The sequence below is a fragment of the Danio rerio genome, chromosome 18, assembly GCF_049306965.1.
Source record: "Danio rerio strain Tuebingen ecotype United States chromosome 18, GRCz12tu, whole genome shotgun sequence".
Taxonomy (NCBI): domain Eukaryota; kingdom Metazoa; phylum Chordata; class Actinopteri; order Cypriniformes; family Danionidae; genus Danio; species Danio rerio.
Genome location: NC_133193.1, coordinates 19,066,851 through 19,085,976, shown reverse-complemented (window position 1 = coordinate 19,085,976; position 19,126 = coordinate 19,066,851). Strand labels below are relative to the sequence as shown.

The following is a 19,126-nucleotide window of genomic DNA, read 5'->3' as shown; positions in this document are numbered from 1 at the left end:
TTCTAAGCCCTAGAATAAGACCTGTTGGATAAGGTATTGTAGGTACTTAAGGGCATTGCATTGCTGTGGTGTTGTTATAGGTGGTGGCTGGGGCTTTGCCAGGCAGTCTAGGTTGTTTTGTGGGTTTACTTAAACAGGTCCTAAATTAGAACATGCATTTGTATGACTTTTAAGCTCTAGATTTCCAAAATGTTAGAGCATTGATAAAATATTTGCTAGGGTGTTGCTATGGGGTTCTAGACTGATACTATGGTATTATTAGGCAATATATCATGTGTTTTGTGGATTAATCCTGCATGTTTTGTGGATACATTTCTATAGTTTTAGAAGCCCTAGTTTCTGCTGTGTATGGTTGTAAAGGGATCACTAAAGTGGTTGTGGTTGTTGCTAAGGTGTTGTTCAAAGTGTTTTTTAGGGCATTGCTAAACTATTCTGGGCAGTGAGTGTTTTGAGAGTATGATTTAGGCCTAGATATGGATCACACAATACAAAGGAGCTATGAGTGGTTGTTAAGGCATTACTAAGTTTTTTTGGGTTAGTTGCTAGGGTGTAGTTATGTGGTTGCTAAGACATTTGGGGTAATTGCAATGCAGGTAAGGTGGTTCGGAGGTTCACTTTCCTAAATCTCAAGCACAAAGAGCTTTTTTGCACCTTTTATCTTGTGCTGGGTACACAGAGTTCTTTAGAAAAGCACAAGCTCCATGATTTGACGTTTTGAAAAACCTCTAACCCTTAATTATGAACAACAGTACTTAGCAAGCTCTTTTAATGACAGATGTTTAATCTAGCCCCAAATCCGACAGTTTACACAAGATAACAAGACAGAGTGAGGGAAAAATAGACACGTTGATGTGCTGAAACTCTTGTTAAATCAGCCGCATCACCCTCCCCCCATACAGGCAGACGAGGAGCTGGAGTAAGTGTGTGGAGGGATTTACGCTGTCACTTTCCCTTCCTCCTTCTCTCCATGGCAGCTCCTCTCTGACAGTAACACTTAGCAGGAGCGCTGCCTGTCTCTCTAGCCATAATTCATAGGAACCATACTTCCTCCAGGAGCCCAGCCCTGATACCCGCAAAGAAAGAAGAAAGTTGAAACTGCCACTGCAAAATTTAGGCATAAGAACTCGGGCTTTGCAGACCAGTCTAGAAGCTAATTGGCCTCAAATTTAGTCAGTGGTGTGACCTGAATAGGCACACAAGAAATGAGATGTGTTGAGATAAGAAGACAATCAAGTATTTACCGCAGAACACACTGTTATGGACAACTAATTTTTAGGTCAAGTGCCTCCAAACAGCATTGCATTATAAAACCCTATGCTAAAGTGTTCTCTTCACTTATATAGTGGCACTTACTAAGTAAGGTAAGTACTTAAGTACATTTCTGAAGGATGGGATTAACAATTTTCACAAAGCAGATGACAAAACTCTGGAAAAATAGTCTGTCTTTAAAAGAAGGAGCTGATTCAAATCTAGGCATTACAATAAAGAGTCTTGTAGCACCGCTCTTTTGAATTTCAGCTAGCAACTACTCAGAACGCCATAGCAACAGCTTTTTTAAGCAACTGGATCTGCAATTTTCTCCTGGTGGGCAATAAAAAGGGCTAAACAACATTCAAGAGACTGTAATATTTTCAAATGTAATAAAAAATGCTTTATTGTTGGTAACAATAAGTGGTGAGAAAAGGTGTCCAGGGGGGTGTCCGGAACACTACAATTTCTACCAGTGCAATTTCTAAGGGATTTCGCTGTTGCCATTGGATGGGAAGAGTGGTTGGCTATTGTGAGACTGCTTTTCAGTAGAAAAACAACCCGCACCACAAGAGATATAATTAGGTGATGCAGAGCAGGCCTACATCATCTGATGCACATTTTACTTTCCCATAAGACCATGAGAGAGGATTTCTAAGTTACTCCATGAAAACTATGACAGTAACATAATTGACATCTCATTCACACCAAAAATATTCATTCTGTCAGAACATTGATTTTTACTGATCATATAGTAAATCCCAAAATGAAGATCCAAAATTGCAACCACAGACTTCCAAAGTAGGAAAAACAAATACTTTTACAGGTGTCCAGCTTTCTTCAAAATATCCTAATTGTGTGGTTAAATGTAAAACCCATAGATTCAAGGATTGAAACAAGGGTGAGTAAATGATGACAATTTTCATTTTTGCATGAACTGTCCCTTTAAATCAAGCATAGTATCAACACTACCTGACAAAAGTCTTGTCACCTATCTAAATACAACAAATAATAACTTGACTTCTAGTTGATAATTTGGTATCAGAAGTGGCTTGAATGAAAGGCAAAGGTCTCTAGATATAAATCCAAAATAAAATATGATCATGCCCTTGAATTTGAATGATTTAATTAGGACAGTAAGGTCTGACTTTGCAAAAACAAAGTCTCGTTACTTAACAGAAATAATGTACAGTTTAAAATATAAAGTCATGGTGCAGTGGAAAAATAATTAATATTGTGTATGACTCCCATGAGCTTGGACGACTGCCTCAATACATCTCTATAATCACTCAAATAGCTTATTAATAAAGTCATCTGGAATGGCAAATAAAGAGTTTCTGCAGGACTCTCTGAATTCATCAAGATTCTTTGAATTCATCTTCAATGCCTCCTCCTCCATCATATCCCAGACGTGCTCAAAAACGTTCATGTCTGGTGACTGGGCTGTCCAATACTGGAGCACCTTGACCTTCTTTGCTTTCAGGAACATTAGCCCCTTTCACACATACAGACCTTTCCGGAAAATTACCGGCAATTTTCCGGAAAGGTTGTATGTGTGAACAGGCCCTTTTTGAAAATACCGGTAAATTCGTTCTGGCTATTTTCCGGAAAGAGAAATTGTAACATTACCGGTAATTTGCCGGAATGCTGCGCTGTGTGAATGCAGAAGGAAGATTGCCGTAATAAGCGCGTCCACGTCTAGAACGGGCTGACGTGAGACGTCTGCTTTAGCCAATCACAACAGTCAGACGCATTTACGTGCGCGCGGTTTATGAGAATAAAAGCCTTTGAATATTTTTTCCAGACACCTTTAGCTGCTAGATGTTAGTCAGATAATGTTTCTATGTTCCTTATTAATGCTGTGTAAATAATTATCGATAAAATGTTTATGATAATCCGTTGTTTGTTTACCTTCAAGCTTTGCGTGTGCCCGTGAGCGCCCATAGAGCCAGCACACACACATATCAAAGTGTTTCCCTATGTTTTCATTAGAGTTGTACTCAACTGATCCATCCGAAGAGTTTGTAATGTAGTCAAATGTTTACAAACACAAGCGCAGCCGTTTAGAGGTCATTTCTGGTTAATGATGTCAGAATTTACCGGCATTTTGCGATGGATGTGTGAATGCTCTTTTCCGGAAAAATTCCGTAACGTCCTCGCCTGTGTGAACAGCGCTTTTTTTTAACATACCGGTAAAGTAGTTCCGGAAATTTTCCGGATATTTACCGGTATCACTGTGTGAAAGGGGCTATTGATGCTGATGCTGATGCCATTGAGGCTGAAGTATGAGGAGCAGCGCTATCCTGCTGAAGAATTTGCCCTTTCCAGTGGTTAGTAATGTAAATGGGCAGCACAAATGTCTTGACACCTCAGGCTGTTGATATTGCCATCCACTCTTCAGATCTCTCACACGTCCCCATACTGAATGTAAGCCACAACCATGATTTTTCCTTCACCAAACTTGACTGATTTCTGTGAGAATCTTGGGTCCATGTGGGTTTAATAGGTTTTCTGCAGTACTTGTAATGATTGGGATGCAGTTCAACAGATGATTCGTCAGAAAAATCTACCTTCAGCCACTTTTCCAAAGATCAACTAGATCAAGTTATTACTTGTTTCTCTTACAACCGGGATCGACGACAAGACTTTTGTCAGGTAGTGTACACAGGATTGTGTTTTTAATGGACTGTTTGACTCGAGTAAATATGTAATTACCTATAATGTCCATAAAAACTACATAGTAATACTCTAGCAACCAATGATTCAAAACTAATTAGCATTAGGGTGGTGATTTTTGCACAGGCAAATACCACACATACATTTTGTCATGTGGATTATGCGAAATGTCGCCGAATGTTGTTACAAAAGGCAACATAAGCAGTGGACATTCATGTGGACAGAAATAGAATGAGCCCAAGGCCGTGCCTTCTTCCCTTTGGTGTTTTATAACCAAATGAGCAGTACAGTCATGCGTAACGGAATGAGGAACGAGGCTGTGCCCCCTGCCCAAACCGCCACACTATATTGCTAAGACACTGTGGGCAACGCTTCCTGTAGGCACTGCACTAACCTTACTAAATATACACTCACAACATAACCAAATCACACAAGCTGTCTTATCTTATCACTTGGTGTCCAAATAGCCAACTTAGAACAAACTGAAACCCACAAGACACTGCAGGAAGCATGTTGACGAGCAGTCCTGATCCGTTAAGATCCCCTAACCTTTACAAAGACACTGTTTGGACAGGCTTAAAAGCAGCCAGTATCGCGAGCTGCTGGGTTTCTTGTTGTACCTGCCCAGGGTCACCAAAAGTGGATGGTGTATGACAGCAACCTAGTCCTTCCTGCTGTGGTCTGTGAAGTTTAAGCTTTTGATGTACTAACAGACAAGCTCATTAGCGTCTCATTATAGACACATAAAACTGATTACCTCTTCAAGTGTTCTAGCACAAGATTTGCACAGCCATAATGCGGCTCTTATGAAACAGTATTTCTTCAACCAAAATCTTTTCTCTGGAAGTTTCGTTTTCAGCTTAGAATGGTCTGTAGGTTCCAGTTTGCTGTGATGGCATAACTTGCTTGGTCTCTCTCCCGCATTAGTTTATTTCATAGTTACTTTAAACCCCACTATTTGTTCCTATTTTATAACCAATTGGACAATACTGTCGCTGTATACATAATTGCTTTGCAATATGGGAGTTAAAACAGCAAAACAAGCCATAAATATCTAGAAGACTAAGGCATTCAGGGATGACAACAAAGGAATTAGCATGGCAGATATCACTAACCTCCTGGAAAAACACTGAAATGCCATCTCTTCAGACTTTAAAGGGCACCTATGGTGAAAAATCTACTGTTCAAGCTATTTGGATAAACATATGTGTGTATATAGTGTATAGACCATCATATTGGGGTGATACAAACACACCCAGTCCTTTTTTTTCCAATTTAACAACATAAAAACGGTGGACCAATTAGAACGTAGGAGTGCGGTCCCCCCGCCCACCGAATTGATTTGACATCTGCGTGCATTAACATGTTCCGGTAGTCACGTGTATATGTCAACAAGACCAGGCAGACATACGCAAAGCAACCGGGAATAAAAGGTCTGTTCTGTTTGCTAGGATCAGCAATCATCATCAAATGTGATCAAGAGTAAGTTTCACATGTTTAAAGTGTTTTAAAACAGAGCACATGTGTAATTAATTACAGCGTTTTACTTCAGCTTTACTTCATCAGCACAGCCGTGTGTCAGAACAATTATAAAAGAAGACGATTCAATCCTTTTTTGTGGAAGTTAAATAAGGTTTATTTTGTACATTAACATCACAGATATCCACACAGTACTGAAGGTTAGCCTGTATCCTGTCACATTTGAGGGCAAAAACAGTGCTAAGCGCGCTCTGTCTGCCTGCCTGCCTGCCTGCGTGTGTGTGTGTGTGTGTGTGTGTGTGTGTGTGTGTGTGTGTGTGTGCGCACGCACATGAACTTTGTAACTATATTGTGTTTGACTCATCAATGCAACTTCACAATACTGATTAGTAAAGATTAGTTCTTACTGTAGTATTTCTCACAAACCCTACGTGAGACCTTCTTCCTTTAAGTCTGTCTGTTGTCTGATGGGCCGAGGGAGGAGATTAAAGCACGCGGTAAGGCATGTAGAAACAGTAGGCGGGAAAGACTCGTCTTAAAGGCACAGTACGACAAAACCACCCCCTGCTGGAAATCAGTATAAAACAGCATCTTGTAAAAGGTATAATGAAAAATCTGATGGGTGTTTTGAGCTGAAACTTTATTGACACATTCTAGAGACGCAAAAGACTTATATTAAATCTAAAAAAAAGGGGTAACCTAGGTGCCCTTTAAAACTACCATAAGAGTGGTCTGGATTCAGTCCTCTTGCAGATGCAATCTGAGCTGCATGCAATACTTTTTAATGGGCTCACCTATTCCCATCCCTCATAGTGACATCTCAGCTCCAGCTCTAGTGTCGACATTGCATTGCTGAGAGATGCAATCTCAGCTTGCATCATAAAGGCTGCATCCAGATACTATTGACGACCATTTCAGAACTTGAGATGAAACTGGACCAAATTGAAGTAAGTGTGACAGTCCAAAACACATCTCAAAGATTTACCCTGGAGTCATGCAAATTCTCAAAATGAGTACACACATGCCTTGGAAACGTCTTGAACTACGCTAACAGATGCCAAACTGTTTGCAAAAGTTCTGGATCTTGAGTCCCATAGCAGATAAAATAACATAAGAATTATAGGACCTTCTGAATCCGCTAAGGGTGTAAGGCCCTCAATCTTTTTCTCTGAGCCTCTTGCAAAGAGTTTTTGGAGATCCTGAAAACTGTTGGAATGTGATAGAGCGACCTGATCACTGTCTGACAAACTGAAACCGGACTGAGACAGTCCTGTTATCATCCAGCTCCAGAAAGTTTCAACAAAAGAAAAAGATATCGAGGAAGGCTAAAGTGAGGAGGGGGAAACTACTGTTTTGGCGGTGCTGGAACTATGATCCAAATCCAAGGAAGTGATGTTTGAATGGTCTTTATTAATTTGTCTGTTTTAATATGTCATGGTGACCTATTGGCCATTCTGCTGTAGTGGTAGCAAGTAATGACTACTGTATGGTTTGAAGTGCGAGTGCGAAGAGCTTACGAGCGCACAGCATTATCTTTCTCCCACTGCATTAAGGCTCTATTCTTCTCTCTCTCTCCACTACCCATTTTTATCCTTTAGAGGTGACAGGGTGCAATTAGGGATAGAAAGCGCTCTAGGCTCTACTGAAGGAGGTTAAATAATAACTAACTATTAAGTTTTCCTTCCAGGCCAATCATTTGGTTATGAAGTATGAATTGAGTGCTGCACTACCCTGATGATTCGCCACCAGAGGAACTGTCTGCGCTCATCCAGGTTATAGTTTTGATTGGCAGGACGATTTTAATAAGCACCAAGAGAGATTAAGCTATGTATTGGCTTGCATTGTTTTATTTTGTTGTATAACAGGCTCAGCCATTTATTTCATTAAGTATTTTTGGCAAATGACAAGAAACCATTGTTCAGGTCTCATTTGGCACCCAAACTCAAATCAGTAAAAAGTAATTATGTTTTGCTGAAAGACAATGAAGCATATGTTTTTAGGGCATTTTTATCATTCATTCTCATTTCAGTTTTCATTAGGCATCTAATATATTTTATTACATTTTATGTTAAAGATTTTTCGTATTACAATAAATAATAGATATATAAAAATCACAATGCATAAAATAAAAATGACAAATGTAATTTTTTTTAAATATATGAATTTATACTTTTTAAAAGCAGTAATTTATACTGCTACGAGTGTGATATTGCGTTTATACTACAGTTTGACGGCATAATTGTGTATATAAAAACAAAATCAAACATGGAGAGTCTCAAAAACCCTTTTGTATGTGGAACTACTTTCTTCCACATTGGATTCAAATCATAAGCTGACAGTTAAACAGTTGAGCAAGCATCTTTTAAACTTTAGATCTGTAGTGTCTGCTTTTTGCTGGTTGTATGTGGGTGGAGTAATACACAAAGGGTAAAGAGGCTGTAGGAGTTCTGATATTGCAGAATATGGCACGGCTATCAGCCAATCAGATTTGAGAACCAGACAGAACTGTTGTATAAATATATATATATATATATATATATATATATATATATATATATATATATATATATATATATTGTGCTTTATTTACTAAGTAAATAAGGCATGAGGGTTATTTTATTTGCAGTAAATGTTATAATTACTGTATTATCACTCAAATATGATAATATTTGCAGCAATAAATTTCATAATATAATTTATCCTAATTGTATTTATTTTGATCATATGCATTTTGTGCTATTTTATTATATACAGCTTTTTACTCCAATAGCTTTGTAAATAAAGGCAATACAAAAATATGTGTAATTTTTACCAATATATGAACATATTATATTAATACCTAATATATATTTAAAAAAAATAATAATAATTTTTATATATATATATATATATATATATATATATATATATATATATATATATATATATATATATATATATATATATATATATATATATGTATATATATAATTTCTGAAAGCTGATTTCAGTAGCGTGGGGTGCAGTAGACATTATATAATAATTTGGCTTCCTTTTCTTAAATGATATAATTGTTTGGGTGCAATTTGACCTAGACATGTACTCAAATGGCTTTACATTTAGTATAAAACATAATTATACCCAAATTAAGCATCTGTTACAATCAATTTCTCCACACAGCAGTGTGTTTTGCCAGCTGTCAGTATAACTGCATTCAGCGTAACCTTGCTCTCACAACAACAACAAAAAAGCAAGCCTCGTCTCTCCGTCTCCTCTGAAGCTGGCCTTGCTGCTGGCCTGTACACATCTCAGACCTGAGGGTGCAGCCTCATTAGTCACTAAAACCCAAGAACAACTGGGGGAAAAAGAGAGAACATTTGTTCGCTGAATCAACCTCTATAAATAGCCATAATTGAAAAGAGATTTTAATGGTTGTTTTCCACAGGGCTGATAATAAGAACAGGAGAAATTGTGTGCACTGTGCTGTTCAAAGCCCCTCAGAACTAACAACCGGAGGCACATTTTGCGTGTCTTACGGAGCAATTAGGCTCTGCTGAGACAGGGTCAGTTCTGTTGTCTATTACGCCAGTAAGCACACCCGTCCCACACACACACACCACAAACACCACCAAGACTGGACAACTAATTTCTTTTGCATCTGCATATATTTACTACTGCAAACTAGTGATCCTGACTGTTTGTGTATCAAGGTTATTATAGTTAACGAAAACGAATGAAAAAAAAAAAAAAACTAAAATTGCTGTGATAGCAATAAAAAAACAACATAAAACTAACACTGACACTAATAAAAACTAAACTAAAACTAAACAATTTTAAAATATAGAAATGAATAAAAATTAGTAAACCTACCTCTAAAAACAAATGAAAATTACTGTATTTAAAAAAATAAATAAATAAATAAAACTAATGAAAAAAAATCAAAAACTATTATAACCTGATTGTCAATATATTATAGTACATAATATTTTTCAAGATACTATTATTCAGCTTAAAAAAACACAGGATGGCTAATAATTTTGACTGATGATTGACATATTTGAATACAAGTATCTTGAATATTATGTCCTATCATCATGGCAAAGATAAAAAGAAATCTGTTATTAGAAATTAGTTATCAAATTCATTATGTTCAAAAATGTGTTGGAAAAAAATCTTCTTTTCATTAAACAGAAATTTAGAAAAATATTATACAGGGGGTCTAATAGTTTAGGAGGGCTAATAATTCTTCAACTGAGCTGGCTAAAGAATAGTCACAGTTTATCACATCCAAATTTAAAGTTTGTTTCCTTTGAAATCCTGTTTTCTCCTGGTTTGTGGCAGCGAGGGAGAAAAGCAAGTTTGTTGTAATTTCATGTGGGGTACTTTATTTTAGCAGCTAAGTTAGGTATTATTTCCCTGCAAGTTAGTTGTCTTTTTGTTTATTATTTTGGCCTGGATTCCCTTTTGAATAAATTATTCTAGCTTGAAATACTTTAGTTTGAAAATAAAGATTGTTATTCCTTCCTAAATACCTGTTGTGGTTTTTGTGAGCTGGAAAATGAGAAGGGGAAAGCCCTATTTATTTGTTTCTTTTTTAATTTTTATTAATTTGTTATTTCTACATTTAATTTATACCTTGTTATTGCTCCCACCAACCCTAGAATGGGGTGTGACAGTATTTTATATATACATATATATATATATATATATATATATATATATATATATATATATATATATATATATATATATATATATATATATATATTTATTTATTTATTTATTTATTTATTTATTATGTATATGATACACACATACATAAAAACTAAATTAAACAAAACAATGCAACATAGATATTTAAAAGTATGTATAATTTGTAACATATACATGTATACTTTGTGACCAAATATAAATAAAGATTTTCTCTATATAAAATATACACAATACAGACATATTTTTAAAGTCAAAAACATTTATTTTGGATGTAATTAATCGAGTTTAATTTTAGCCCAGCACTAATATCTGAAGTATGTCTAATATTTCAGACACAGCAGACCCCCATATTTATATTTAAGCAGATATTAACACTGTTGGTTGTTTGCTTTTGGTATCTGATGGATAATTTTAAACCCAATAGGAAATGAGCAACACAGATGACTATGGTACTTCTATGATGCCTATTTTGAACTTGACACTCACCACCGCCCTTTACTTCACTGCATGGAGAACAAAAAACAGCTGGTTCATTCAGTCTAACTTCTCCTTTTGTGCTCCACAAAAGAGAGAAAACCAAACTATGGTAATGACATGAGGGGGAGTAAATCATGACAGAACTTTCATTATTCTATCTCCTTGAATATAGATGATCAATCTAGCAGTAAAAGTATCTGTGCTACAGATGAAATAAGGTATTTTCCAAGTGCATGAATTTAAAACACATTTCAAAGAAAGAAATCAATCTACATTTGATTATGTAAGCAATTAATGCCAAATTGCTAGCTTATAATCAGTCGGAGTCGAGAGGCACTTATAGAGCAACAGTTCTGAGTGTTGAGGGGTTTTTTTTAAGCAAATGTTGCACATGCACACAGGAAGCTATTAGAGCGAGCAGAACTTCACAAGTGGAAAGCTGCAGGAACACCCAGCCCGATGAAACACAGACACATTGTGCTATCTCTGAAGAAACCGAGCTCTGCTATGCCCGCCTATGCTTCGCTCAAACGCTGCACATATCTAGGAAACCAGGACGTTTCACAGTTTCCACTAAAGGTTTAAGGGAGAACACAGAGTACTACTGTTCCTCGCTCAGCGGAGAAATCTGCGTAAAGTGGGTGTAGGTCCAGCTTTTCCTTTAGACCAATTTGTTGAAACTAATGAGATGTAATAATGCAGACTTCTCTGACACACATAGTACACGTCAGTCCATGATTTCTGTTCATTTAAAGAGTGACCACTAACTGTTAAACTGCTAAATAGTGACATGAGGCAAATTGCACGAGACAGTCATTTGCTGTTGCATTTAAAGCATTTAGCAGATGCTCTCATCCAGAGGGACTTCCAAAGTGCTTCAGCTTCACATGTGAGCCTGCCATGGCCAACAGATGGCAAGCGCTTCAGAGTTATCTGCTAAATCCATCAATTTATCAGTGTACAAGCTATCGTACAATCCAAACAAGCTAAATGCAAAACAACACAGGTTTGGCTTACAGTTCCAAGCAATGGATGCTTTCTAACACAAAGCAAATGTAAACAGATAGACTTCCTTCCTAGTACGTTCCATCTTGGAAAAAAAAAACCTAGATCTTTCTTAGCACTTACTGCAGCTGTGTCTTGCTGGAGAGCCTGGTTAGCGAAGCGGGCCACATGGTTGATGATGGGGGAGAAGTTGGTGGGACCGTAGAAGCGGATGTGAGGCAGGCAGTTGGAATAAGCTTGAACAATCCCCTCCACACCTAAAAGGATATAATGCTAACTTATTGTACATTTCAACTTTATCTGAAAATGCAACAGACAATGTTTGTAAACCTCACCTGAGCAGAAAGGGTTGGTGGGGTTAAAGTTGATTGCAAATTCATGGGAGACCTGGAATATAAAGAGAAAAAAAACAATGGAATAAGATCAGCTAAAAATCCAAAAATACTGAGATTGTTTTAATGTATTTTTGCCATTACTACCTTTCACTTAGGTATTTGAAATCTTCACTTAAGTTTCCGTCTCTTATGCTTCCCTATGTTGCGTATATTAGATCAGAATTATTTTATTATTTCAAATTAAATCAATGTTATATTCTCCCTATCTTCCGCAACTCATGATCCATTCTAAAATTTAGATTTGGTGCTCAAGAAGCATTATTATCAATGTTTTGGAAATTGTGATATACTCTCACTGGCCACTTTATTAGGTATACCTTACTAGTACCGGGTTGGATCCACCTTTGCTATCAGAACTGCCTTCATCCTTTATGTCAATGGTTCTCAAAGTGGGGGTCGGGACCCCCCGAGGGGTCGCGGGACAATGAAGGGGGGTCGCCTGGTGGTTTCCAAAAATCTATTTATTTTTATTAAACCATAAGAATTACCATATTTTATCCATAACCTTCTGAAGAGAAAAAAATGGTAGTTTATACCATAATAGTTACTATAGTAGCTTATAGTTACTACTTCTATTGGATTGCAACCCCTGGGGTAATTGCATTGTATTAAAGACACAGCAATAGCGTCAGATGCAGCAGATTTCTTTACACCTGGCTAAACTTTGTGGCCCATTTACAGCTCTCATACAAAAAAAATAAAATTTAAAGAAGAATAGACTTGGGTCCATTGGTGTGTGTGTGCCATTGCATGCAAGGTTTCTGATTTATAACCACCTCAGAGGATATTGGGGGTCACGAGTCACTGGCATTGTCATTTTGGGGGTCGCGGCCTGAAAAGTTTGGGAACCCCTGCTTTATGTCATAGATTCAACAAGGTACTGGAAAAATTCCTCAGAGATTTTGGCCCATATTTACATGATAGCATCATACAGTCACTGCAGATTTGTCAACACTCAGGTAGGCTGTGGCATTGACAAGATGCTTAATTAGTACTACATGTTGTTGATGACAAATTCTGACCCTATCGTCCGAATGTCGCACCAGAAATCAAGACTCGTCAGACTAGGCCACATTTTTTCAACCTTCTATTGCCCAATTAGGGTAAGCCTGTGCGAATTGTAGCCTCAGTTTCCTGTTCTTAGCTGACAGTGGTGGCACCCGGTGTGGTCTTCTGCTGCTGTAGCCCATCCCCTCTCAAGGTTGGACATGTTGTGTGTTCAAAGATGCTCTATTGCAGACCTTGGTTTTAGCGAGTGGTTATTTGAGTTACTGTTGCTTTTCTATCAGCTGGAACCAGTCTGGCCATTCTCCTCTGGCCTCCAGCATCAACAAGGCATTTGCGCCCACAGAACTGCTGCTCACTGGATATTTTCTCTTTTTCTGAACATTCTCTGTAAGTTGGTTGTTCGTGAAATTCTCAGTAGATCAGCTGTTTCTGAAATACGCAGACCAGCCCATCTGGCACCAACAATAATGCCACATTCAAAGTCACCACTACCCTTTTATTCCCCATTCTAATGCTCAGTTAGAATTGCAGCAGTTTGTCTTGACCATGTCTACATGCCTAAATGCATTAACTTGCTGCCATGTGATTGGCTGATTAGAAATTTGTGTGAGGGAGCAGATGTACAGGTGTACCTTATAAAGTGAATGGTGGGTGTATTTTATTTTGATGTTTTAATGAATATTAAGTATTTGTAACATTTAATGTCTCATTTTAAACCATTTAATGTATATTTGTATTCCCAAACCCTTTGGATTGCAGAGAAAATGTAATACATATCACATGTACAGTGCTTAACAAAAATATTAGTCTCCCTGTTAAGAGAGAGACCATCTAGCATCATGAAGTGCTATAATAGGGACTCTTTCCTTTTCGGAGAGTTCTCCATATTTCACCATTTTGAACAGCACAGAGGAATGTCAACTAGAATTTACATTGTTATACCAAATTTGAGCCACATATTCATATTCTCTCATAATCATAAATTAATTAGGCACAACATTCATTGTAGAAATCATATTTTTGTCAAGTATTGCAAGTAAAAAACTCCAATGGGAGAAGTGTTTTATAATTATTTTCTGCCTTGTTAAACAGCAATTTCAAAAGTCATAATTATAAATGGTAATTTTATTATAAGTTATATATAAATTAGGAATATTAACATTCTACTCACTCACAGAGAAAGGCCTTTTTAAAGACTTTGAAAGTCTGAAGAAAGAATATAACCTGGATAAATCTGATTTAATCAATAAATCTGATAAATCTTGATCTGGATGACTCAATACTGAAAATTTTTATAGAGGCCTACAAAGGCAGTGGGAGTAAAGGTATAATTTCAAAACTTTATAAAGGATTTAGATCGATTAAACCCCATTCAACGGAATATGTTAAAGAAAAATGGGAAAAGGAAAGTAATTCCATTATTACGGAGGAAGAATGGTTAGACATATGTAGATTTACATCAAAATGTACTAATTCACATATGTGGAGAGAATTTGGATGGAAATGTCTAATGAGATTTTTCATCACGCCAAAACAAAGAGCATACACCACAGGAAAGGACACTAAGTGCTGGAGACTATGCGGGTCTCAGGAACCTAATCACTGGCACATTTTTTGGGAATGTCCAGTAATAAGACAATTTTGGGTAGAAGTACATGGAGTAATAGAAAACATACTTAATATTACACTACCCTTTCAATTTATAGTTATTTATTTTGGAAGCTCTGATATCCAAATATGTAAATCTGATAAATACTTACTTGATATTTTAATAATCGCAGCCAAAAAAGCAATTACAAGACACTGGTTACTTCCTGAATCCCCAACAACCCAAGAATGGCTAGAGATAGTATATAATATTTATGTGATGGAAAAAATTACATTCTCCCTTCGACTCCAAATTAATACATTTAGGAACATCTGGTCCAAGTGGACTGATTACGTTAGATTGCTCCATCCAATCTTCATAGAAATATAAAACTATTACTATCTAATTCCCATCCACATAACAAACATTTTTCAATTTACGACCCATTGCACTCCCCCTCTTAATCCTCTCTTTAAATTAGTAATTCACAGTTGATAATAACCTAAAGTTGAATGAATAAATAAAGGTTTTACCCTCTCTGACCTATGGAAATTTAGTATTGATATTATTTATGTTACCATTTTACTGTTATTTTTATATATTGTATTTGATGAAACCTTTTTTTTTTTTTTTTCTCTGTTACTTTAGAGTTTGTGAAAAAGAAAAATGTTAAGCAGTGGGAAATGTTTTCTCTTAAGTGGAATCATTGTACTGTGTTTATTGCTACTACAAATAAAAAATTATATAAAAAAAAGTTATATATAAATTAATTTATATATAATAATTAAATTATATTATAATTTAATTATTATATTTATATTTAATTATTATAAATAATAATTAATTGAATAATGATCTAATAAGCAATGTAAGACTAATTTATCTGTCTTTCTTTTGTATAAACAGTTAAATATAAATACGTGCTATTGTATTGTAAGTGCTATTTTTTTGCCATTTTATGTTATAAGAGATACATGTGTACAATTTCTACTCATCATCTCAATCAACTCAAATGATGATCAAATAATGGAGACGAACATTATAACTGGGCACATGTGGAATCTATAGAAGTGGCACAGATAAGTGGCACCATTTGCACAATCCTATTAGTGCTTAAACAAATGCAAAGCACACAAATAAACGACACTATCAACGGGTGCGATTCATTCCCTGTGAAATCCCCCCCCCTCAGACTTCCTTGTATTCACTCCAGTGCCATGGCAACGCAGATGGGATGACAGTTGCATAATCATTGGGATATGTGAGTATTATTCATTTTCTTTATCTGCCTCTTCTCTGTCTTGCACTTCAAATTCTCGTTTCCATTTCACACTAGCGAAAAGCTTTAGCAGACCTCCATATTCAATTCCAGTTGATCATAGAAAAGGACAACTAGGATGAAGTTATGCACAAAAATAAATCCACGGTTATAAACGTTTTTTTTTTTTTCTCACCTTCCAGTCGGGTGGCAGTTGAGCCCCAAATCCAAGCGCAGGAAACATTTTGTCCCTGTGGACGAGAAGTGTGAATAAGAAAGAGTGAGATTTTTGCACCGCTTTTGTGGCCATATGTAGACCTTTAAAGTGTGTTTTTGTTAAAAAAAAAAAAACACTGTTACATACGTGTCATAGTCTTGGATGATCTGGCCTACAGCCCAGATGGCCGACAGATATTCATTGCTGCCCATTGGGTTGATATAATGCAGAGACGACGGCTCCCTTGGGCTCCCATTGGATGCTGTGAAGTCGATGCCAACCTGGAGAAAACACACATACACAATATAATGCATGCCAATTGGGCTGGTCTATTAAAAAAATACAAGCAGCTGTTAGTACGATGCATTTCATAAGCTTTCCTGTCAGTTAGCGGGGCATCAAAGCTCATAGCTAAAGGCGATGTTGTTATCACCCAGGGAGGCTGAAGCGTCAGTTCTGCTCAAGCTGAGATCTGATAGCTCGGTCCTGTGGCAGTCATGAACCAGCAGACATGCAACACGCTTTTTTTTTTTTTACCAGTGCACAGCTAACCTTGCTAGAGCACACCTAACCACTGGATGATCGCCTCCCCTGAGGCTGAAAACAGCTTAATGATGGAAAAGGAAAGGGAAGAGGGTGGAAATGATAGGACGAAGGGAATAGGAGGTGACAGAATGAGGGTGCCCTTTATTGTAGTCGTCCTCACATAGCCTGTCATGGCCTCCGGGTGACTGAGCTGTGAAGTTTAGCACATGAGCATAAACCGAAGTGATGTCTACTATATTTTCCTCTGGTGTGACTGTTTCAACTGGTAAAATTCTCATTTTTGCTGAGAGTATCTGTCTTGCAGTAGATAACTATTGGGTTGTGGAATATACAATACACCCTCCACACTTTATTTAAGAAATGGGGTGCATCTAAAATAGCTCCTTATCTGTTAAAAAAAAAAAAAAACGTTCAGTTAATGAACAGTATTTAATTTTGGGATTCATGTGTGCTTTGCATTATTAAAGCTTGATCTAAGCTCAATTAGCTGTTTAATGAAAATGTTTAAGCAAAAAGTGGCCTTTTTTTAGCATTTCTTAGTAGTTTGAAACAATATAGTGGTCATTTAAATTACTGTACAGAAACCGGTAATGGCCTGCCAGTACTTTTTGGTTGTTTTACAGTATTTTTTTTCCATATCTAATTTTTCATACAATATATAGCTTCAAACTGCAAAGCAAAAAACAAGAGTCACTTTGTTAAGCTGTAAAGTTCAAATTCTAAAGATCTCAGATCAAGTTTCCATAATGCAATTTTAAAGTGAAAATAAACTGAAAACTGAAACATGAGCTACGAGGAAAAGTTATTTAACATTTTTTACAGTGACTTGATGATTTCCTTCTTATGCAACATCAAAACTGGTATTTATAAACATCGATTTTTGAATGCAACATAATGAAGTTCACTCCTAAATTAAAATTTTGTGGTCATTTATTGACCTTATTTCAAAACCTTGAATGCAACCAATAGTTTTCTGATAATCAATTAATCTAATGACTGAATAATTAACTAAGCACTGATTTTTTCACATGTTACTTAAAGGTGCTGTATGTACGTTTTTGACTCTTCTAAAGCATAAGAATGGCATAATATGCTTGCAGTTATTTAAGAATGTTTGCCTTGTGGGAAACAGCATATTTCGTTCATTCAGTCAAGAAGGCTCTCAAAGTGTATGTCAAAGTGGCTTCCGGTGGACAGTAGCAGACTCAGAAATGAGACGCAGATTCAGAGTTTTACATGAGGTGGTTATTAATTAAAAAATAATATAAATATACAAATGTGAACTTTAGATGAACAGGTTACATAGTAATCCGGTGTCCTAACAACATCCTGCATGACGAGATTTGCAGTGATAAAATTCAGACTGCTTAAACAGAAATTTGGCTGTTTGCACCAGACGAAACATGATAGAATTTTAAATACAGCCATTCAGAAACACAGAATAGTGCACTTACTGCATTTCAACAAACAAATGGTAGGGTTTATAACAATAATAATACATATAATATAATAATTAATACATATTAAACCTCTTTAACCTTATTAAATGTACATGCTGAATCACTCATATGTGTTGGCTTCTTGTAAAGTTGAATTTCAAATGGTTTGTTTTATTTTCAAGATCTGAGGTAAACTATCTGCTGCTGCTTTCACTAGTGTGCCAATAAATGTCATGTAAAATGGCATTTAAACTTACATTATTAGCATTTAACACTGAATAAAGCACATGAGGTATACCAGAGGTGATCATTGTCAGTTTTCTGCCGTTCCTAATATATCAGGTGGTGGTTAAAACAAAAACTCCTTTTAATATGGAAAGTGTTCTATCTGTATTATATGGCGTGCCATTGCTTTTATTTAGAACATGACATTAATCAGCTTTTAAGCTCAACAGACAGGCACACTTGTTTATGTCGTCAATCTGGATACCTGCGCTTGGGTATTTTGAACAAGGTGTGCAATACCTAGTACAACCACTGGGTTTCAAACTTACATACTGCACCTTTAAGTGTCTTTCGAAAGTTATTTGGTTTATGAAATGAGATATCCCGAAAAGAAAATCATTTGTCAACATTTTTTTGTTGTTGTTGAGAATGTTATCATTTATCACTTATCATTTCAAAACAACTTTCAAATACATTTGCCGTTCATCTGTGAAAAATGAGAGATGTTTTGTTCCTCTCTCCTCCACAGTTTCAAAAAAATGTCAAAATGTTAATTTCTGGGTGACCTGTTCATTTAAGAAGTACAGCTCAAAATGAGATTATGCAACTGATGACTAAAAGTTTGGTATCTGAAAAATAGCCCACAGACCTTCCCTAATTCTTCCTCCAGAATGTACTTTGCAGTGTTCTGATCTACTGATAAAAACCTAAAGCCGTTCTCTGTCTTCTATATAAAGAGAAATCATCTCTTATGAATGCTGCATTCAGGAGACTGTTTGCGCACTGGTGACCCCTGAGCTTGACCGGCTTTATAAAGATGCTGGCAGCGCTTGGTAAACTGCTGCACATGAACAGAAAACAGAGATCACAGCT

The 19,126-nt window shown here is 36.4% G+C and overlaps 1 protein-coding gene across 4 annotated transcripts in view; it reads right to left on the bottom strand.

Annotated features, from left to right (window-relative positions):
* cpne2 (copine II) overlaps positions 1–19,126 on the bottom strand; it is a 43,188-nt gene that overhangs the window by 2,650 nt on the left and 21,412 nt on the right. For all 4 annotated transcript variants that reach the window (XM_073929295.1, XM_005159116.6, XM_073929294.1 and 1 more), the window contains exons 11-14: positions 16,191–16,324; positions 16,023–16,077; positions 11,913–11,964; positions 11,701–11,834 (exon numbers count right to left, since the gene is read on the bottom strand). In XM_073929295.1, the coding sequence (XP_073785396.1) occupies positions 11,701–11,834; positions 11,913–11,964; positions 16,023–16,077; positions 16,191–16,324 (375 nt within the window). The remainder of the gene's footprint in view (positions 1–11,700; positions 11,835–11,912; positions 11,965–16,022; positions 16,078–16,190; positions 16,325–19,126) is intronic.